At 42.9% G+C, this 18,007-nt stretch overlaps 1 protein-coding gene across 7 annotated transcripts in view; it reads right to left on the bottom strand.

Annotated features, from left to right (window-relative positions):
• The window catches only part of SYT16 (synaptotagmin 16), a 66,794-nt gene extending 49,415 nt beyond the window's left edge, over nucleotides 1–17,379 (bottom strand). For 3 of the 7 annotated variants that reach the window (XR_008466159.1, XR_008466158.1, XM_054199916.1), the window contains exons 1-4: nucleotides 16,911–17,379; nucleotides 16,124–16,166; nucleotides 15,262–15,876; nucleotides 1,278–1,490 (exon numbers count right to left, since the gene is read on the bottom strand). Coding sequence is in view for 4 of the 7 variants with exons in the window: in XM_054199916.1 (XP_054055891.1) it covers nucleotides 1,278–1,490; nucleotides 15,262–15,805 (757 nt within the window). In the remaining 3 variants the exon portion in view is untranslated. Of the gene's footprint in view, nucleotides 1–1,277; nucleotides 1,491–12,577; nucleotides 12,692–15,261; nucleotides 15,877–16,123; nucleotides 16,167–16,910 lie in introns of those variants that run through there. The other 4 variants (XM_054199917.1, XM_054199919.1, XM_054199918.1 and 1 more) reach the window with 4 other exon arrangements.
• Nucleotides 17,380–18,007: the final 628 nt, after the last annotated feature.

Here is an 18,007-nt window from a genome sequence, read left to right on the forward strand (position 1 = left end):
ACGGCTCTACATACACGAACTTTTCTGTGTTTTGTGATCACGGCACCAGCTAGGGGCCAAAATGGACTCTCACACACATGGAGATCTCCAACCGGCAACTGGGAGGTATCAGAGTGTGGGGTTATATAGGTTTTCCCCCAATCCCTCAGCTTTTCTCCCAGATAAATGTCTCATATTTAGAGCTGTGGAAGAGCGTAACTATCGCTGTACACCCAGTAACAGCAGCTCTATGTGCCTTGGAAGCCTTTCTGGGTTTGAAGGAGACCAGACATACTCAGGATTAGTTTATAGACATTTGTTTGTAATGAAGGGTCTAGTCTTGAGCGTCGTGAGGAATGGGGCAGAGAACCAAAGGTCTTAATAAAAGCAGGCTTCGACATCTAGTTTCTGAACAGCTATTTAAACAATATTAATATTACCTCTAAAAAGAAAAGTAAGAGCAACTCTGCACCATGTTGTGCCAGAAGAAGAGTTTGACGGAGAGCCATATCTTGAAATGATCGCTCTAATCAGAGGGTGCATCAAAATCAAGCAATTGTATTTCAAAATTAAAGCATTCTACGCAGTGAAAAACAAGGGGCACTTTCACAGCTCTTCCCTCTAATGAACTGCTCCAGATTTTAGAATGCGTTCAGGCCAATTTTCTAAGTAGCTACATTTTTAAATGCATTTCATCTCTGTTTGTATAAAAGAGTCATTCCATTAGTCCATAGAAGATCATAAAATTCTTCCCTTCTGTGCCATAAATTTTTAGTTTCTGTCATTGCCTGACATTTGGCGTATGTGCTGGCAAACGATACAGCATAATTCATTCACTGTTCACCTTGTGTTTGCAAAACTGTTACAAAAGGAGACATTCAACTTCTGCTAAAAGGCTTGCTAAACAAATGACTTAAGTGGCACAGACCAAAAATAATTAGAATGAAGTCCTGCAGTCTTTACTCTGGCAAAACTGGCAATAAAATCCATGAAAACTCATGAGGATTAGAAGCCAGAATTCAAAAGCCATATACAGCTTGGATCCAGACTCTTCCCTCTAAGTATTTTAGAAATGAGCTGCAGGTAACCAGTAAGGAAACCAAGTTTAGCAAGAGAGAAAGCAAGATTCGGGGCTTGTTCTCCACAACAAAAGAACCTCTCCACGTTGAGGCTACAGATCTTAAAGACTCCAACTTCTTTAATCTTATTTCATGCCAACAGGACCTTTGCATTCAGATGCCTCCGTACTGTATATTAAAGACTCCAACTTCTTTAATCTTATTTCACGCCAACAGTACCTTTGCATTCAGATCCCTCTGTACTGTACTCCTCGTGGCTGGAGAGCAAACGGCTGAATTTGCGTCTATGCTCCACGCCTGCTGGTGTTGCTTTTTCAGATACTTCTGACCGAAAACTTTGTGAGCATGACACAGAGATCTTGCACTGCTTAATCACCTCATCACCGCTGCCTGAAGATGCTATTTGTTCTCCATCCTCCATGTAACTGTTTACTGGGAGAAAAACACAACTCGAGCTTTAGACAGTCTGCTGCCCTTGGCCAAGAAGCCAGATGACATGACACACTTCTAGCTCTCAGATGGACCTTCTGGGGAGAAAAAGTGTACCAAGGGTTTAGGGATGACTGGGGATTGATCCTGAGAATCTCCTGCTTCTTCAGCCTCTGGAAAGCCTGTGAATGTCATAATATATCAACAACATTTACATATTATTAGACCTTGCCCAACTCTGCACGTTACCCTATTTTTTTTTTTAAATGAAGATATTTAACAAAGCAGAACACAAAGTAAAACACAACACACATAGAGAACCACGCGTAAAATCATTAGCATGTGCAAAGAAAAAGTAGTAAGCAAAGGTCTTGAAAACTTGGTCATGCTTCCGTTCCCCTTCAGCTCCTGCTAAGGTGGAGAGGGAACTTCTTTTGTGCAGAAAAAGCAACTCAGACGTAACCTGCTCTGGGTAATACTATGAACACATAAATACAGCACATGGCTAACAAGCACCACTGACTTCATCTGCCAGCAGCAGAGGAACTCAGGAGACCAATGTAAATTGCAACCTTTAAAAGTGAAGATACGCATTTGAGCGCGTGCCTGTGAGTGCTCTTCCCCTCCTGCTACCAACACGTGCTTTGAATATGAGATGACTGCACCCTCATTAGTGCGTGAATATCCGCCAGATGGGGGAAGGAGGGTTCAATACATATTATATATACTTGGCCTTGCTTTGTCAGGATGAAAATACAGAGGCATTTTGCTGATCTCCCTGCCATCAGCATCAAGGCAGCACAACAGCAGGACGTTTTGACCCACCGGTGTGCATAGGGAAGGGAGCGGTGGGGACGACGGGCAGTCGGTGTGTACGTGCATGTTTGTGTCCATGCGTGTGAATAAGCCAGCTGTCAGCTGTGGTCGGTCCGCTGCTTGCTCTTGACCATGAAGTATACGATATGGTTGCCAAGACTCGCTTTGATAATCGCTATGGCAAACCCAAGCAGCTGAACAAATGAGAGTTGCAGACAAACGCGTGAAGGGCAGCTTTCTCAGTGACACTGCCCAGTTTGGGAGGGAAAGCACCTTTTTTCACCTCAACTCTCACTTACATCAACCACATGGCTACAGGTGGGGAAGCCGGATCCTACTTTTACACACTATGTTAGGTCTATTAAAAATGTGCAGTTTAAACTTAACGACAACTGCTATCACTGCTCCATAAATTTACCTGCTGCTGCACAGAAGATGGCAGTCAGCTCTTTGGGCAGAGAGGTCAGAGCAAGGAAGCTGGCAGTACCGAAGCAAACTGCTCCCACCACCGGCCCAGCAGAAGCTGGCTTTTTCCATGCTGCCACACTGGTAGATTTGACCCTCTGGTCTGATTTGCCACAGTTTGACAATAAGCCTGCTGTTTCTTCTAGAAAATTGCTCTCAATTGGAGGAAAAAGCTAAGTGTCCCCATTCTGATAAAAATGAAAAAGGTTTTAGACATTAGTTCGTAAATGGTCAGTGACCAGCTGTCATAAAAATTGATTATTTTTATGTAAGCTGTTAAAAATAAGTTTCTTTGAATTTTTTTTAAATAAAAATTATTTCAAGATGTAACAACCCTACGGCCTAAATGTGCTACGATCTATTCAAATAATCGAAACACATAAAACTAAACATTTCTTTTTTCTTTATCCATTATCTTTTTCTTTATCCAACTGCGTTGTCAATTCACTACCTGCAGCTCATGTAACCTCTACAAAATTAATTTAAAGGCTTGGCAAATGCCAGTAGGTTCAATTTATATGTGTATATCTTTGGGGTATTTAAGATAAAAAATAAAAATTATTCCAGTATAAACAAAAGTCCACTTTTCACTCAAACAGCTTCCCAAAAATCCTGAGTAAAATACCATCTTTAGTAATTAAGCCACATCTTTCACCATTTTCTAAAACAACCGTAACATTAAAATCCCAGGTCCATGATGGTCAAGCCATCATGGGCATGAGGCTCTATACTTAAATAAATGCACATTAATGTTGTGTGCAATTCTGGTTATTACCAGAAACTTCACAAAGGCCATGGGGATGCAGCACTCCTGGACCACTCCTGTAAGGGTCCCTGGGGTGACCTGCATGCAACTCCCTGCAAAATAGACCACAGCCCTTTTTCTAGGACAGAAGGGGAAGGGGGAAAGGATGGGGGGGAGGAGTTTGCCCCGTTTGATGTATTACTGGCCGCCTGACTTTGCCTTCAACTTTACAAATCCCCAAAGCATGACTGCATCACTTGTTATGACACTGGATGCTATTTCTTACTAGCATTTGGAAGCATACAGGCTAATTAAATGGTGGCACTGGGGAATCTGTAGCAAATGCTTGATACGTCTGCTGCTGAATCTCTGCCTGAGTAGCAGACAGCTCCGTGTCAACTTAATATCTCTGTATTAATAAAACTAACTTTACCCAGGGGAGAGAAAAACATTAACCATTCAAATATACAAGTGTCCTGATTAGGAAAGGACAAGGGGGAAACATTTTGTATATCACCACGGAAACTTAAACAAAGGACCCATAATTACAATCTAAATTCTGGAAAGATAATGAATACATCGTGAGATCTGCAGATGTTGTGTAGCATATACACGTTTCTACCAACTTTAACTCAATTACTTCTATGCAGCATCTGTTTTACAAATCGGCTTCCCACCACTCGTAAGGAAGTATGTGGGATTTTTATATATTTTTTTCCCCAGAGGAGACTAGAGGGGAGGAAGGAGGGTGACCTCTTTTTCTGGCAAGGTATTTCATACTACCACTATTTATTCAGAAATTTCAAACACCCTATCAGTTTCAAAGTTAGCTTACAGGCATCCAAATACACTAAGCTAAAATGCACGAAATAAATAATTCAAGAATTCTCTGCAGTGTTACCAAGTATAAAGAATAACTTATCATTTGCTCAAAGTTTACCCAAGAACAAAATTTACTGAATAAAATACATAGTGTAGGTGTAAAATACAGTTGTACTGCATGCATCCTGTCTGCCTGCAGGCTAAAAAAAAAAAAACAAACAACAAACAACAGTCATTTTGGCTGAACAATGAAAAGTCCACAAGTGCCAAATTTCTGCTTTTCTATACATTTAATGCTGCCCTTGTGTGTCCACTTTCTTCTTAAAGATTTTTCTTCTGCTTTACAGAAGTCAGTTACGGTTTCAATGGGAGATCACCGAGCCCTGAAGGAAGCAGAAGTACTATACAAAAAAAAATGTATTCGATCATATATCCAAAGATAATACCATTACATCTATGCATAATGCATATACTCGGAGCATCCCAGGAGCCGTCTGTGCCATGTTCTTTGCTATTATAGAAGCAGTCACACAGGCTTGGCCTTAAAATTTTCATGATCAGGATGACATAGAGGATCTGCAACAGCTCCTAACTCAGCAAATCCCCAGAACTGCACACAGAGAGAAAAGGGCTTTTATTTTGGAAAACTGCAAACAACGGATATGTTAAAGCTTCTCAGAAAAAAGGAGGAACATTTTTCAAAGGGGACATTTAGCAACAAACATGGAGTTGCTACTACCAATTCCCTTGCAACCACAGCTCTGATTTGCAGTGTCTTCAATCTAGAGTCATCTTCTCCCTCTTGCTGTCAACCATTTGAACTGGGAGTTTAAATGAAAGCACAAAATAACTCAACTACCTGATTTATGGGTTTGACTAGGGAGGAGTGTAGCCCATTTATGCTCAAAACTATTTAGAGATAACATCTGAACATCAAAAATCCTTCTTTTTATGAAACAGAAACAAAATCCAAATCCAAAACATCCACCCTGACCTCAAATATACTTACAACTGACGGAGAATGCACTGCGATACAGTAAACTCGTGTTTCCACACATGCCATTATGGACACAGAGACTGTCCAGAGTGACTGGGCACCATTGACTAACACCAACTGGTAGTCTACTAACGAACAGAAGGCTGTCTTCATCTGGGCTTTCTCCTTGCACCCAGGCCAGTTTGGTTTTGTCCCTTTCTGGTAGGTATACCAACCAGGGAGCCATTTAGTGCCCAGTGGTAAACATAAGGTCCACCCCTCTTCACTGAGTGACAAGTGTACTGTATTCAGTGCTGGTGAGGCCTAACCTCAAGTACTGTGTCCAGTTTTGGGGCCCTCACGACAAGAAAGACATTGAGTTGCTGGAGCGTGTCCAGAGAAGGGCAACAAAGCCGGTGAGGGGTCTGGAGAATAAGTCTTACGAGGAGCAGCTGAGGGGGCTGGGGGTGTTCAGCCTGGAGAAAAGGAGGCTGAGGGGAGACCTTCTCGCAACTACCTGAAAAGAGGGTGTAGAAAGAGGGCTGTCAGTCTCTTCACCCAAGTAACAGGCGATAGGACAAGAGGAAATGGCCTCAAGCTGCGCCAGGGTAGGTTTAGATTAGATACTAGGAAACATTTTTACACTGAAAGGGTTATCAAACATTGGAACAGGCTGCCCAGGGAAGCGGTGGAATCGTTATCCCTGGAGGTATTTAAAAGACATGTAGACGTAGTGCTTAGCGATATGGTTTAGTGATGGTTTTTGTCAGTGTTAAGTTGATGGTTGGACTCGATAATCCGAAAGGCCCCTTCCAACCTAGACAATTCTATGATTCTAAGTGACAGTGTCCTGCTTTTGCAACATATCAATCTCTGCCTCTTCATCTGTCCTCACCCCATGACCAAACCAACTGGGAGCTCTCCGAGGCAAACACAATTGGGTGTTTGCACGCGATGCAGGCAGAGCAAATTACAACTTTGCAGCTTTCATACCAGGTGACATTTCCAACAAAAAGAAAAAAAAAAAGCAAACACAAAAAGTCAGAGAGTAATCAGAAACAAGTCATTATTTGGCTCTGACCATCAAGCACCTCCATAGCCGAACAATACAGCAGTCAGAGCAATAAACTCCAATTCTGCACACTGCTGTGCAAAGAAATAGAGAACTGCCCACGACAAACAGCAGGAAAATCAACATCTTTTCCTGTTGCTTTTTTCCTACGCCCAAATTTGGATTTTAAAAATAAGAACATGGGATTCAGCTTCAAACTTAATCTCACTTTGCTGCCTGAGGTTCTTCCATAGCTAAAGGAAATGGCAGCCAAGAAGCAGAAGCACAATCATCCCTGATTTTCCCAATCACCTGCTTTACATTTTACATGTGGAGTAAGCATGAGTCAGGCTTTATTTATGCTACTGGGTTTTATTAGCACAGGCCCAGGACTCCTGAAGAAGTGGAAGATAAAAGGAGATTACACGCTGCAGGAGACACTGCTAAGCCAGGAAAACCCCTGGTGTGGATGCTGTTATATCTGTGAGTCAGCCTACACCCCTTTGCCAGCCCAGGTTAGGTTGCTTGAAGAAAACATGCAGCCGTGTAGGCAGAAAAGCACCTTCTGTCAGCAGATGCTGTGTCTATGCTGGGGACACTGCAGGGCACAGGTGTAGCTGTGTATGCTCTGGGGTGCAGGACTGTAAATGCTCGTGGACTCGGAAACTAAACAAACTGCCAGATCCCTACGGACAACGAGTTAGAAAACACCGTCCCTTCCCTCCCAACAAATAATAACTTTCACTGTATAAGCATTATTTTTATGGCAGCTTTCCTGGTTGCTTTCACAGCACAATGGGTTGAATTCCTTCAGGTTTCCCACCATTTGCCTCTTCTACTTGTTTGCTTGGGTTGGATGCTCACTTCTTGTAGTGCAAGGGGGTCACTATGTAAGCTCCCTCCACTACATTTAAGGAAGTTTTTCTGAATTGGCGCTAGCTTCTTCCAGAAAATGGCCTTCCACCTAGCACCTAGCAAACTGCCCAAGGAAATGCCCAGGAAACCCAGGACATTGACTCTTGCATCTCTTTAAAGTGGAGTTTTGCTACACCACACTTACAACCTGCTAGACTCAGCATATGCATGCCAACTACATACCGTTCATAGCACCCACGGCTATAACCATTAGCTTCACATCCACAAGTCTTTGTTTGATGATTAGCACGGTGGAAATCAACTCCTTCGCAAAGATATTTGTTTGGGGTTGCTACGGATAACAACTGCATTGCAACAAGGCAGATATTTATTTTCCCACTAATTTTTCTAATTGAAACTTTCTGTTTGCTACCAGATGATTGATTCACCACAGCCCCCCTTTACCACCATTGTAACACCACCGTTTCCATGGCACTGCAGGGACAATCACAGACTTCAGCAGCAGCAGAGGGTGAGGATGTGGTACAACAAGACTCACATGCATTCAGTACCCAAGCTGTCACTCAAAAGGGACAATCCTGTCCTCCTTCCCTTCTGCACTTCCCCTTGTTTCAGTTTTAGCAATCACCTGGCTAACTCACCTGATTCAAAAGTAATAGGGAAGGGGCTGGTAACTCTCAGCTGAAGCAATGAGCTGGTCCGGTTCACCACACAGTGTCATGCTCATGAGGCCAGACACGTAAAGTAGCACAACTGTGTGATCGGGGAAGGACAATATATTTCATCTGCAGTTTTACATCAGCTACTGACAATTCCAAAACTGCACCCTCAGGCCCAATGGTTTTAAAGCTACATAATTTATGGCAATAAGTCTAGACCCCAAAATTGACCCTGTGACACAGAGCTTCAGCAAACCTCAGTGCTCTCATTAATCCAAATTCAGAGCTTTCTCTCCAGCAACACCACTCTCATACTATTTGCTGGAAAATACTCCCACGCAGATTATACTGCTACGTATAAACCGTATGGGCTTAAATCTCTCTCAGCCTGAGGAGAGAAATGTCTCCAAGTGCCCAGCTTGCGTAGGCAAGCACTCATGCCCAGCGCAGTGAGTCCCTCCAGCGATGCTTCATCTCACATGGATACTGAGCTTTCTAGACAGGGGACCACCCGCCTGAAGATCAGGGAACCTTTAGGCAGAGTGATGAAGCCATAAGAGAATCAGCTATTTTCATAGGATTTTCTACAGATTTTGCTATGGACTGGTGTAAGATTCAACACACATCATTCATGTTGTTCTACAAATAAGTACTGAGGAAGCCTTTCTTCAGGAGAAGGAGACTGCATGAGAATCACGCAAACAGCATCCGCAGAGATACAGCCCAACCAGACCTTCCTCATTACCTGGAAGACCCACACAGCCCAACAATGCCATTCACTGTCTGTAAAACTGCACGTTTTTTCCTGCATGACTGTAATCTCCCTATTTTCTTTCATTGCAGTCTTTCTCCTTCGTTACTAAAACTGTTTCAGGAGTCTGTGAGGCCACTTAAAATGATTGCTGCTGCCAACAGCCAAAAATGAACTGGGCACAAGGAAGTCATATCCACACCCCTACCCGGCAAGAAGCAAGGACCAACACCATCTCACCCTTTGGCAGAGTGATCCCATCTCATATAAGCTTACATTAGTGTTTTTTGTGCTGTTAAGCAATGCAAAGAGGCTAGAAGAAACAGAGATGGATTATCTATGCTTCCCAAAGTCCTAATGTTCATTCCCTTCTGCAAGCATTTGCCTGCCATCATGGCTTTGCATAAGTACCCTCCTACAAAACGGGCCAAGTTAGCAACAACTGGGGGGAAAAAAAAAAAATAAAAATAAAGTACTACTGTTTGTATCAGCACACAGAAATACCACGTTCCAGCTCTGTACAGAGTGCTGCTAGTATGCCTGCCCGTAACCTCCACCACAACACAATGAGATCATTCACACCTGCCTTGCCTGTAGTAGGAGATGGAAGGTGAGGAGGCAGGGTTTCTAGGAGAGAGGCAGCACTTCCCAGATGCTGCCAAGATGCTGTTTATTGGTAAATGAAGCCTCTTGAGTCCTAAACAACCTTCCCAGAGGAAGACAGAGTCGCAACTGCCATATGGGGAGTGGGATGAGGATGCCACTTAGCTAAAGTGGATCAGAAAATACACGCACAAACACACACGCTCACACAATTTGTTCTGTAACTGCACTGAATGGCAAAAGCCATTTCTTCCTCTCAAATACGCCCTTCTCCAGACGGTTTATGCAACCTTCTAGATGTCAAGAGCAGATGACAAATACTCCTGAACAGAGTAGCCTTCCTCATGCTCCCTAGGGAGCTAGGCACAGGAAGCTCTACCCACCAGACAAGGAACTTGGTGAAAACCCAAACTCCTGATCTACCGTGGGCTTGCAAAGACTCTGTGTCTAAAATGACCAACTGAGGATGAACAGCAATGTTGACAGGCCCAAGTCAGAGCCTGCAATGGTAACACCTTTGGAAATTTGTGGTTGGAACCACTCTCTTTGGCTTCACTCCCCCAGCTATAAAGCTCACATATCACAATCCATCCTCCTTTCAGGGCTACTGTGTACTCTCATCGCCACTTACTTTTGGCATCATGGATTAAGACCCCTTATAATTTGAAACTTTGAAAAGACAGAACTGCAAAGGAGTACTTTAAACGTAAAAAGAAACACGTACCACCTACACAAAGACAAAAGTCTAGGCATGAACACTTTCTGAGTGGTTCTGAATTTCCCAGAGAGAAAGCATTCAATGCAAACTCACATCCGCACTTCATTTCAGAAAGCTGCGGGCTCGTACCGCATTCTTCAGAGACCAGATGCATATCCTCAGTCACATTAGCGCTTTCTTCCACTCAAGCAGCCAGGAGCATTTTCTGTGAAGTGCTTGCGTCCACTGTCTGTCTTTGTTTTCCTTCACTCAATCCTAGTGGTGCTATTGATTCAGTACAGCCTCTTTAAATGTCCTGGTTTCAGTACAGGCACTGATTTTTATAGGGCTACATTCTGGCTAGAGCACTGGCTGGCTCTGTAGCCAGACAGGCGATAAAATTCATCAACACTTACGATCTTTACATGGAAACTGGCCACCTATCTATTTTAGTCTCAGGTTCAAGCAGAAGTTTTATTTATCACGCAAGCAACATCTTTCTATTAGGGGTATATTTTATATATTTTGCTGTATGGGTTTATAGGACATAATGAAAACTCACGTCTTGCCTAGGAATTCCTGGCCGTATGAAGGGTCATTTACTGAGGTCAGGATTGCTCATATACAGTAGAAAGAATAATTTCCTCTACTACAGCAATTACTGGCAAAAATCAATGAACCCTGCTAAGCTGGAGGCCAAGGTAAGTAAATACAATAGTGCTTTCTAGTTTTAAAAACTCCCAGAGCCTCAGAGGCATGCCTCCCCTTACACATGTATTGAGGATAACTATCTAGCCATCTAGACAAGATTCCTATTAGGACATCAAACTTCCTAGTATTCCAAGGTCAAAGAATTTATTTCAGTGCAACTGAAATGCAATCTTCAGCTAGCACTGAGATTGTCTAATTGATGGAAAAAAGTCTCCAAAGACTTCATGCAGTTTAAGTGTACTGCTCACCTATAAATTACGCTAGTGTTATGAACACAGTGTCAGACAGCTCGGGAGACTCTTCAGTCACAGAATTGTGATGCAAAAATAGTTCAGCTCTGATTCAGAAGACTCAGCTCTGCTGGCATGTCTGTCCCCATGCCTTTTCAGAGCAATGTCTGCTGAAACTGCTAACTTAATGGTCTCCTCGACTTTTTGTTTGCAAAGGACTTGGGCCCCGAGGAAGAACTGGGCTAAAGCCATTGCATTCAGGGCACAATTATTGCTGCTGTTCAGCTTTTTCATTATTACATTGGTTTTTTTCTGTATACATTCAGGCTGGGAAGCAGACGGACTGGCCAGCTCTACCCCTCTGTTTGCAGTATGCTACTTTTAGAAGTGGCTTATTGCTCTACTGCTTTTTTTCAATTCTTAAGCCAAATGTGCAATGATGGATTTTGCAGCCACACTCTCACTAGCCACCCCCAGTCAGCTGATCAGCAGTATCTTAGCCGCGGGGGGATGCAAAAGCTGCTCTCTCCCCGTTCTGCAACGGGAGACAGTTTTTCTATCAGGAACACTGAAGTTAGACAATGAAGGAGGGTCTCAAGGAAACTGCAAGAGCAAGTTCATCTCTATTTGCAAAATTTACAGCTACATGATGTGCAAACGGTGGCAGGCATCTGCATGCATGGAAGGGTCTGCCTTCCCATCATTAACCTCTTAAACCAAACACCTGGTGTTGCAATATTTCCTGCTGAATTACCTCCTCATTCTTAAACTGTGGATCAAAAGCATCCAAAGTGAAAAAACTTTTCCCTGCATTTGTTTGAAACCATTTAAGTACAGACCAGGACTCAGCAGCAGCCAAACCTGCAACCTGCTGTTTAGCATGCCCCACAGTATCCAACAGATATTTGACTTAAAAACCCAAGAATTTAATTGCTCAAATATTTTATTAGATCCCTAAGCCTAAAAACGGTTTTCAATGTGTGTGCTGCTTTGGGGCCTCAGAAAAGATACTCTGGGAGCTAGGAAACATTTCCTAGGAGGCAAAAATGTGATCAAAACCATATTTGATAAAAAGGAGAAGGGGTAATGATGTTTTTTAAGTGCAATTTTATTTTATTTCATCTCAGAAGTATGCTCTAAGTTTAAGAGAGGGGAACAACTATTGGATTTTGTTTTCCATCTTTTTTAAAACAAAATTATTCTCACCTTGGGTTGGTGGGGTTTATTCCCCCTAAACCCTATAAACTATATATTGGAATGACCTTGTAACGGGTTTCTGTGGCTCTTTAATCACCAGTGGCTGCTAAATGAAGCATATCTATTTTCTCTGTTACATTACTATTGGCAACCAGGTCTTCAGTAAGTGCCCAGAAATATTTCCATGGTAACAAAAAGCATTCAGCATTGCTACTGTTTTGCGCCAATTTAGCTTTAAAATATTCTATTGTGGAGAGAAATATGGTACATTAAGTGAAATAAAGTCAAAAGGCAATGTTCTGAAAAGAATATAAGGATAAACAGGAAACATGTATTTTGCAGAAATGGGGAAAAAAATGCCAAATGGAAGGAAAAATGTTCAAAGCTAATATTGATGCTACTGAATGCCTTTGCTGAATGTCAGCAAGTCCATATGCTCGCTTACATTGTCACTTAGGGTTATGTAACAAAGCTAACAGAAATAAGGATACCTCAAACATCTTCTCTTGATCATTTTAATCCATGACTGAAATTTTAAGTTGCCAGGGTATTAAAGCCTCTCTGCATGTCTAGGTTACCATCAGAGTTCATACTCTTGATGGTAGAGAGTGAATCTAAAGGAAAAAGAGGAAATAAAGAGTTGAAAAATGAAACACGAAAAGCACGTGTGTGTTTTGGAAGTGAAGGGTGACTTAGAAGAGCAAAATGAGTTCTTCTACATCAAAGAACTTGCAGAAGACATTTTCAAATCATAGTTCAGCACTTTCTCTCCTATTATACAACACAGTTCTGAGAAAAAAGGCATCAGCTCCCAGCCCTCCAACTCTCAAACAGCCAACTTCATAACTATAAAGTCTTGAGACCACTGGATGGCTCTTTGTGCAGTGCATTGCAGAGATAAAAAGATAAAAAACTATTTGAAAGCATTTGGAGTGACATTCCCTCTGGTGTAAAAAGCTATGCAATGCCCTCTAAAGTGCTTTGCGTGGAAGTAGAGAGCTCTAGGCAGAAGCAACGTAGGTGCTCGGGAGCTCCGTAAGGCCAGCCTTCCAGCCCACAATGGCTCTAGGCAGCTTACTGAGAAGGAAAGCCAATAAACATTAAGAGAGAGTCCAACAGCAACTTGATCAGTACCTTCTCTCAGCTGGGAGAGAGGTTCAGAGTGACCCTCTCCTTTAGCTGCAGTGATAGGTCACTCTGGCATCTGACTGTCACTCCATGTGTCTCTCACCTGGAAAATTCATCTGGTCCATCATATGCTCCCAAGGACCCTCTTTCTCAGATGTCCCTGAAGACAAGACTGCAGGTGAGAAACTGCTCTGACAGTGACAGCAGCCCATTCCTGGCCCCCATTTTCCCCAAGGGCTCAACACCTTTTCTCCGATCCATTGTGAGCAAGGGCGTAGTCCAGAGACAGGACCATAATCTGGAGACCACCATCAGAACAATGCGTTTGGCACAAGGCTGCTCACCAGCCTACTCTGAGGACCTCCAGGTTTTGCCATGAATCACTGTAACATCCCCTCCTGGGGGTACAGGCTCTGCAAAAGACAAGGTCGCGCCCTGGATAGCACTCGTCCAGGAGAATCCATGGCCCCAGCACTCCCTGGAAGGACACTACATGCCCCGCTCCATGGCACCTGTGCACACACTGGACACATAATCCAAGCACAGGCAGTAAATCCAGCCCTGCAGCATTGACTCGGTGCCTATGAAAAAAGCCCGTGGGCAGGATATTGCACAGGCAATGTACAGGGGTACCAGAAGGCAGGGCATCTGTACCGGTTAGAGGTTGGGCTCCAAGACACTCCATACAGCTCTGGGGTGCTTAACCTGAGAACTGGCAATCGTTCATTTGGAATATGAAACAAGCAGTCCCAGTTTGGGAGACAGAACAGCTAGACCAAAAGCTCTTTTTAATTATTTACTGCCTGGCCATAACAGTGTGAGGAATAGTAATAAAGAAAAGAGCTAATTTTAACATTCATTAAAGAACACCGTCAAGGTTTATACGCTCTCAGTCTGATACTCCTATTAAATACAAAAACAAACAGGCTGATCTTCCGCAGTCTGCACAGAAAAGGCTAAATATATAAGACTTCCCTAGAAGCTAATAGTGATGAAAAGCTCTTGGTCATTATAAAACACACATTTTCAATAGCATCTACTGCCTGCTTCAAAAAAAAAAAAAGGATTTAGATATTTGAAGCCAAATTCTGAAGACCCTCAGTGAGTCTCAAGTTCTTCATCAGCTCTATATTGTAGACCCATTTCTGCCCTCCCTTTCCTCCCTTATGCCCTTTCCTAGGATGTTCGTAAAGAGCGGCTTTAACACAGCTAGACCCAAGGGTGGCATCAGCAGGACTGCAGCTTTCCTGCTCGCGGATGGGACATACGTCTCCATCAGTCCTCTGTGACCTAGGTAACTTCCAGCCACGTTTATGGTGATATTTAGTGAACACAAGTCACGTGGCTGAAATTCAGTCCTGAACACAATCACCTGAAAAGCTGTTCACGTCACTTAATGATCAGAAGTCATAGACCTGTTTAGAACTGAAAATATCAAATTCAGTTCTCCTTCCCATAATCTCCTGCCTGCTGTCCTCTTCAGTCTTATTTGAAAAGCCTGTGGGGGTGGTGGGAGGGGAGGAAAGCGATTTGGGAACCTTTCATCCATAAAATCATGAGATACGGCTGGCTTTTTAGTACAGCATTTCACAGCACATGGCACAGTAACATCTTGAGATTTCTGGCACAAAGAAACAAGGTTTGAGATTATATATAACTTTAATAGCAATGACGCAAAGGCAGATGGTTCTCAAAGCAAAGGCTTAAGGCTAAACACTCCCTTTGAAGGGTCCTACTACCAGAAACAAAATACAGGGGGAGAAAAATACTCCTTGCCACAGCAACAGGGCCCGATTGCCTTCTAATATGCAGCATTTCACCTGGGACATTTCCACTTATTTCAATGAAATTAGTCTCACAAATGAGAGAAGAATTGGAAACAGAAGAGGAAAGGTTAGACGCTTCTTTGGGATATGGGGAGTTTTATTTTAGCTGTGGCAAAAAAAGATAACACAGAACATAATGAGCAGATTAGCAACTAAATCAAATCAATACCAGAAAACAGAGGCCTCGATAACACTTGTCAGGGTGCATGATAGCTGCTTACCTGCAAAACTTGCCTTGCTGTTATTACTTTTTAAGGAGCCACCCAAGCTGAGGTTGTGCTTATGACCTCCCATCCTCATAGAGGGCTCACCTTCTTCCTCAGCGATGGGAGGAAGCTGATCAAGCGGCTGGAGATCTTCATTCATCCAGTAGGATCCATTGGCTGCAGAAGACCTGGTGCTTTCAACACTCTGCTCTGGTATGCTGCTGGTATTTTTAACCTCTTTTTGCCTCTGCAGGCCCGGGTCAGAGCCTTGAGGGAAATCTTGTGAAGCAAGACCAGGACCATCTTCTCTAGGATATAAGTATTCCCCATCCCAGAGCTCCAGGTGTCGTTCATCATCTGATTCCTCAGAATAATCCTCATAAACTCCTCCATTATTCTCCAAGTCCTGGTTCCTCTCTTCTTCTGACTTACGACCCACTCCACTCAAATTCAGCAGTGAAGCAGATATAGAGTCCCCTGCTTGTTGGATAGCTTCATATATTTGAGACATCCAAGAAGACAACGGCTGAAGGAAATTCTGAGCAGCCTCAGAAGCCATGTTTAACACTATGCCAGTATCTGGTGATCAGTTGTTCAGCTTTGCCAGCATGTCACTTATAATTCAGGGAGCTATAGAATAAGCACCATAAGAGATTACTGTAAATTGCTTGTCCATCAACACCTGTCGACACACTATCTACATAAGATGTCTAGAACTGAGAGGAGAAATGGAAAAAGTACTTCTACCCATTGAGAATACCACTAGAAATCCAGAAGTGATGGACAAATTACACACATTCCTGCAGAGATCTGAAAAGCTTTCATTCAATTGCTAATTTTATAAAAATAAAAACACAGAACATCGGAACAGAAGTACCTTTTCTGAAGCGCACGCATTCTGGTTACAGCTGTCAACAGACCTGGTAAAAAAAAGTAGAAAACAACCTGCAGTCAAAAATCTCCAACAGTCTCCTGGCCCTGACTTTCACTACATCTTTAGCTTTAGCACGTCCAGATGGGAAAATCGAAGGGTGGAGAATGTGGGGAGAATTATGTTTTGATTGATTAAAGTGACAGGCCTAAAGCATGCAGAACCAGCCCATGGCAGACAACTGCCTCAAACGCTTTGCTCCAAAAAAGCTCTGAAGAAGCCCACAGCCCCCAGAGGAAGCCTCCGCCCACAGAGGAACACAAGCCAGAGTTGTTTTGCCCCTCACAGAAATGAAAAAAAAAAACAACTACAGGAGGTAGAATATTATAGGTATGAAATTATTTGGAAGAGAAACAACTTAACAAAAGCATTGCTATCATGTCAATATGACATGGTTTCTCAAAACTTATCTAAACCCTAAATAAAAACATAACTTGCAGAACGTTAAGGTGCCTTTTTGCCCGATATACATCTTCCCACACTATCACAAGACAGATATTCTTTTAGGAACTCTGAGAAGGAGAAACCTACAAGTAGGATGATGGGGTTTAGGGAGAAAGAATTAAATAGTTGCTGATTTTAGGCTAAGAGACAACTAAAAAGAAAGAAAAAGAAGCTTCAAAAATTAATACCAGCGTCTTGCTGAATTTAGAGGTCTAGGAGCAACTGAACTATAAAAGGGTAAACACAGTATAAGCAGCAAGAAAATAAGCTCAGCAGCAACGTATATTACCTTGTGAAATGGCCTCCAGAGAAATGTAGTGGGAATCCAAGTGTTTTGCATTTTTAAATGGAGCATGGACTAAGGAGATCCCACCTTGCTTGGTGAGCAATGTTTTTTACAGATGACATCAGTGACTTAAGAGGTCTTTACTTCTTTAAACACCTGTGCCAAATAGTTTTGTTCAGTGATGTTGACTTACACTGCAGACACTTCCAACAAGTTTACTACCAGCTTCAGTATGTACTAAGAATTACAGTCCTAACAAGAGCAGTAAATGAATGTAGGTTAGCAAAGCCATTGTAAAAGCTGATGGCTGTTACCAGCCCTCAGGGCACTCACTGTTCCAGTATCCACCTGTCAACCGCTGGGCTCTGTCTCAGCCACTGGCACCCAGGTAACGCTCCCTGCCACACATTAAATCTTTGTCAAAGAACAGACAACGTCATGGCATAACCTCCCAGGTGAGCTGCTCCCTTCATCAGCTCTCCTCTTTCCTACCCTGCCCTTGGCAAAATCCCTCTGCTTTGTGCAACTTATTCTCTCATAGACCTAAAGTGATTACACACTCAAAACGACACATTTTCAGCAGGTTTGCTACTGGTAAGTCACAGCACCAGAGAAGTCACTGGGAGGAGATGGTACTTGTAACAGCGAGATTCTCCCTGGCGCGGAAGAAGATAAATTTGGGTCGGTAAGTACTGGATACAGTTTTAACCTGTAATTTATTTACAGGCAACAGCAAATGAATCTCTGATTTCCGATGAAAGGAGAACTTCACAATGCTCTGCTTCCATCTCAGCAGCAAGACACATGACAGCAGCAGCCCTTGGAGGGATGCAGGCATCCAGGAGTGATAGCTAACCAATGCAGATAAAACATATGGGTGCTAAAATGAAGTGCTGATCTGTTCTAAAAATCAACAGAACATAGACTTGTGATATTTGCACAGGGAATAATTCGCTCTTCTTGTTATTAGATTTCAGAGCTAACACCCAATTGGTCCAACAGAGCCATCCCACTTCTCCTGCATGCTGTCGCTGACTGCGCCACGGCTCAGGCAGACATCGCAGTCCTGCACAAGAGACTCCGCATTAGGGAGGTTGGTA

Source organism: Rissa tridactyla, chromosome 4 (assembly GCF_028500815.1).
Source record: "Rissa tridactyla isolate bRisTri1 chromosome 4, bRisTri1.patW.cur.20221130, whole genome shotgun sequence".
NCBI lineage: Eukaryota > Metazoa > Chordata > Aves > Charadriiformes > Laridae > Rissa > Rissa tridactyla.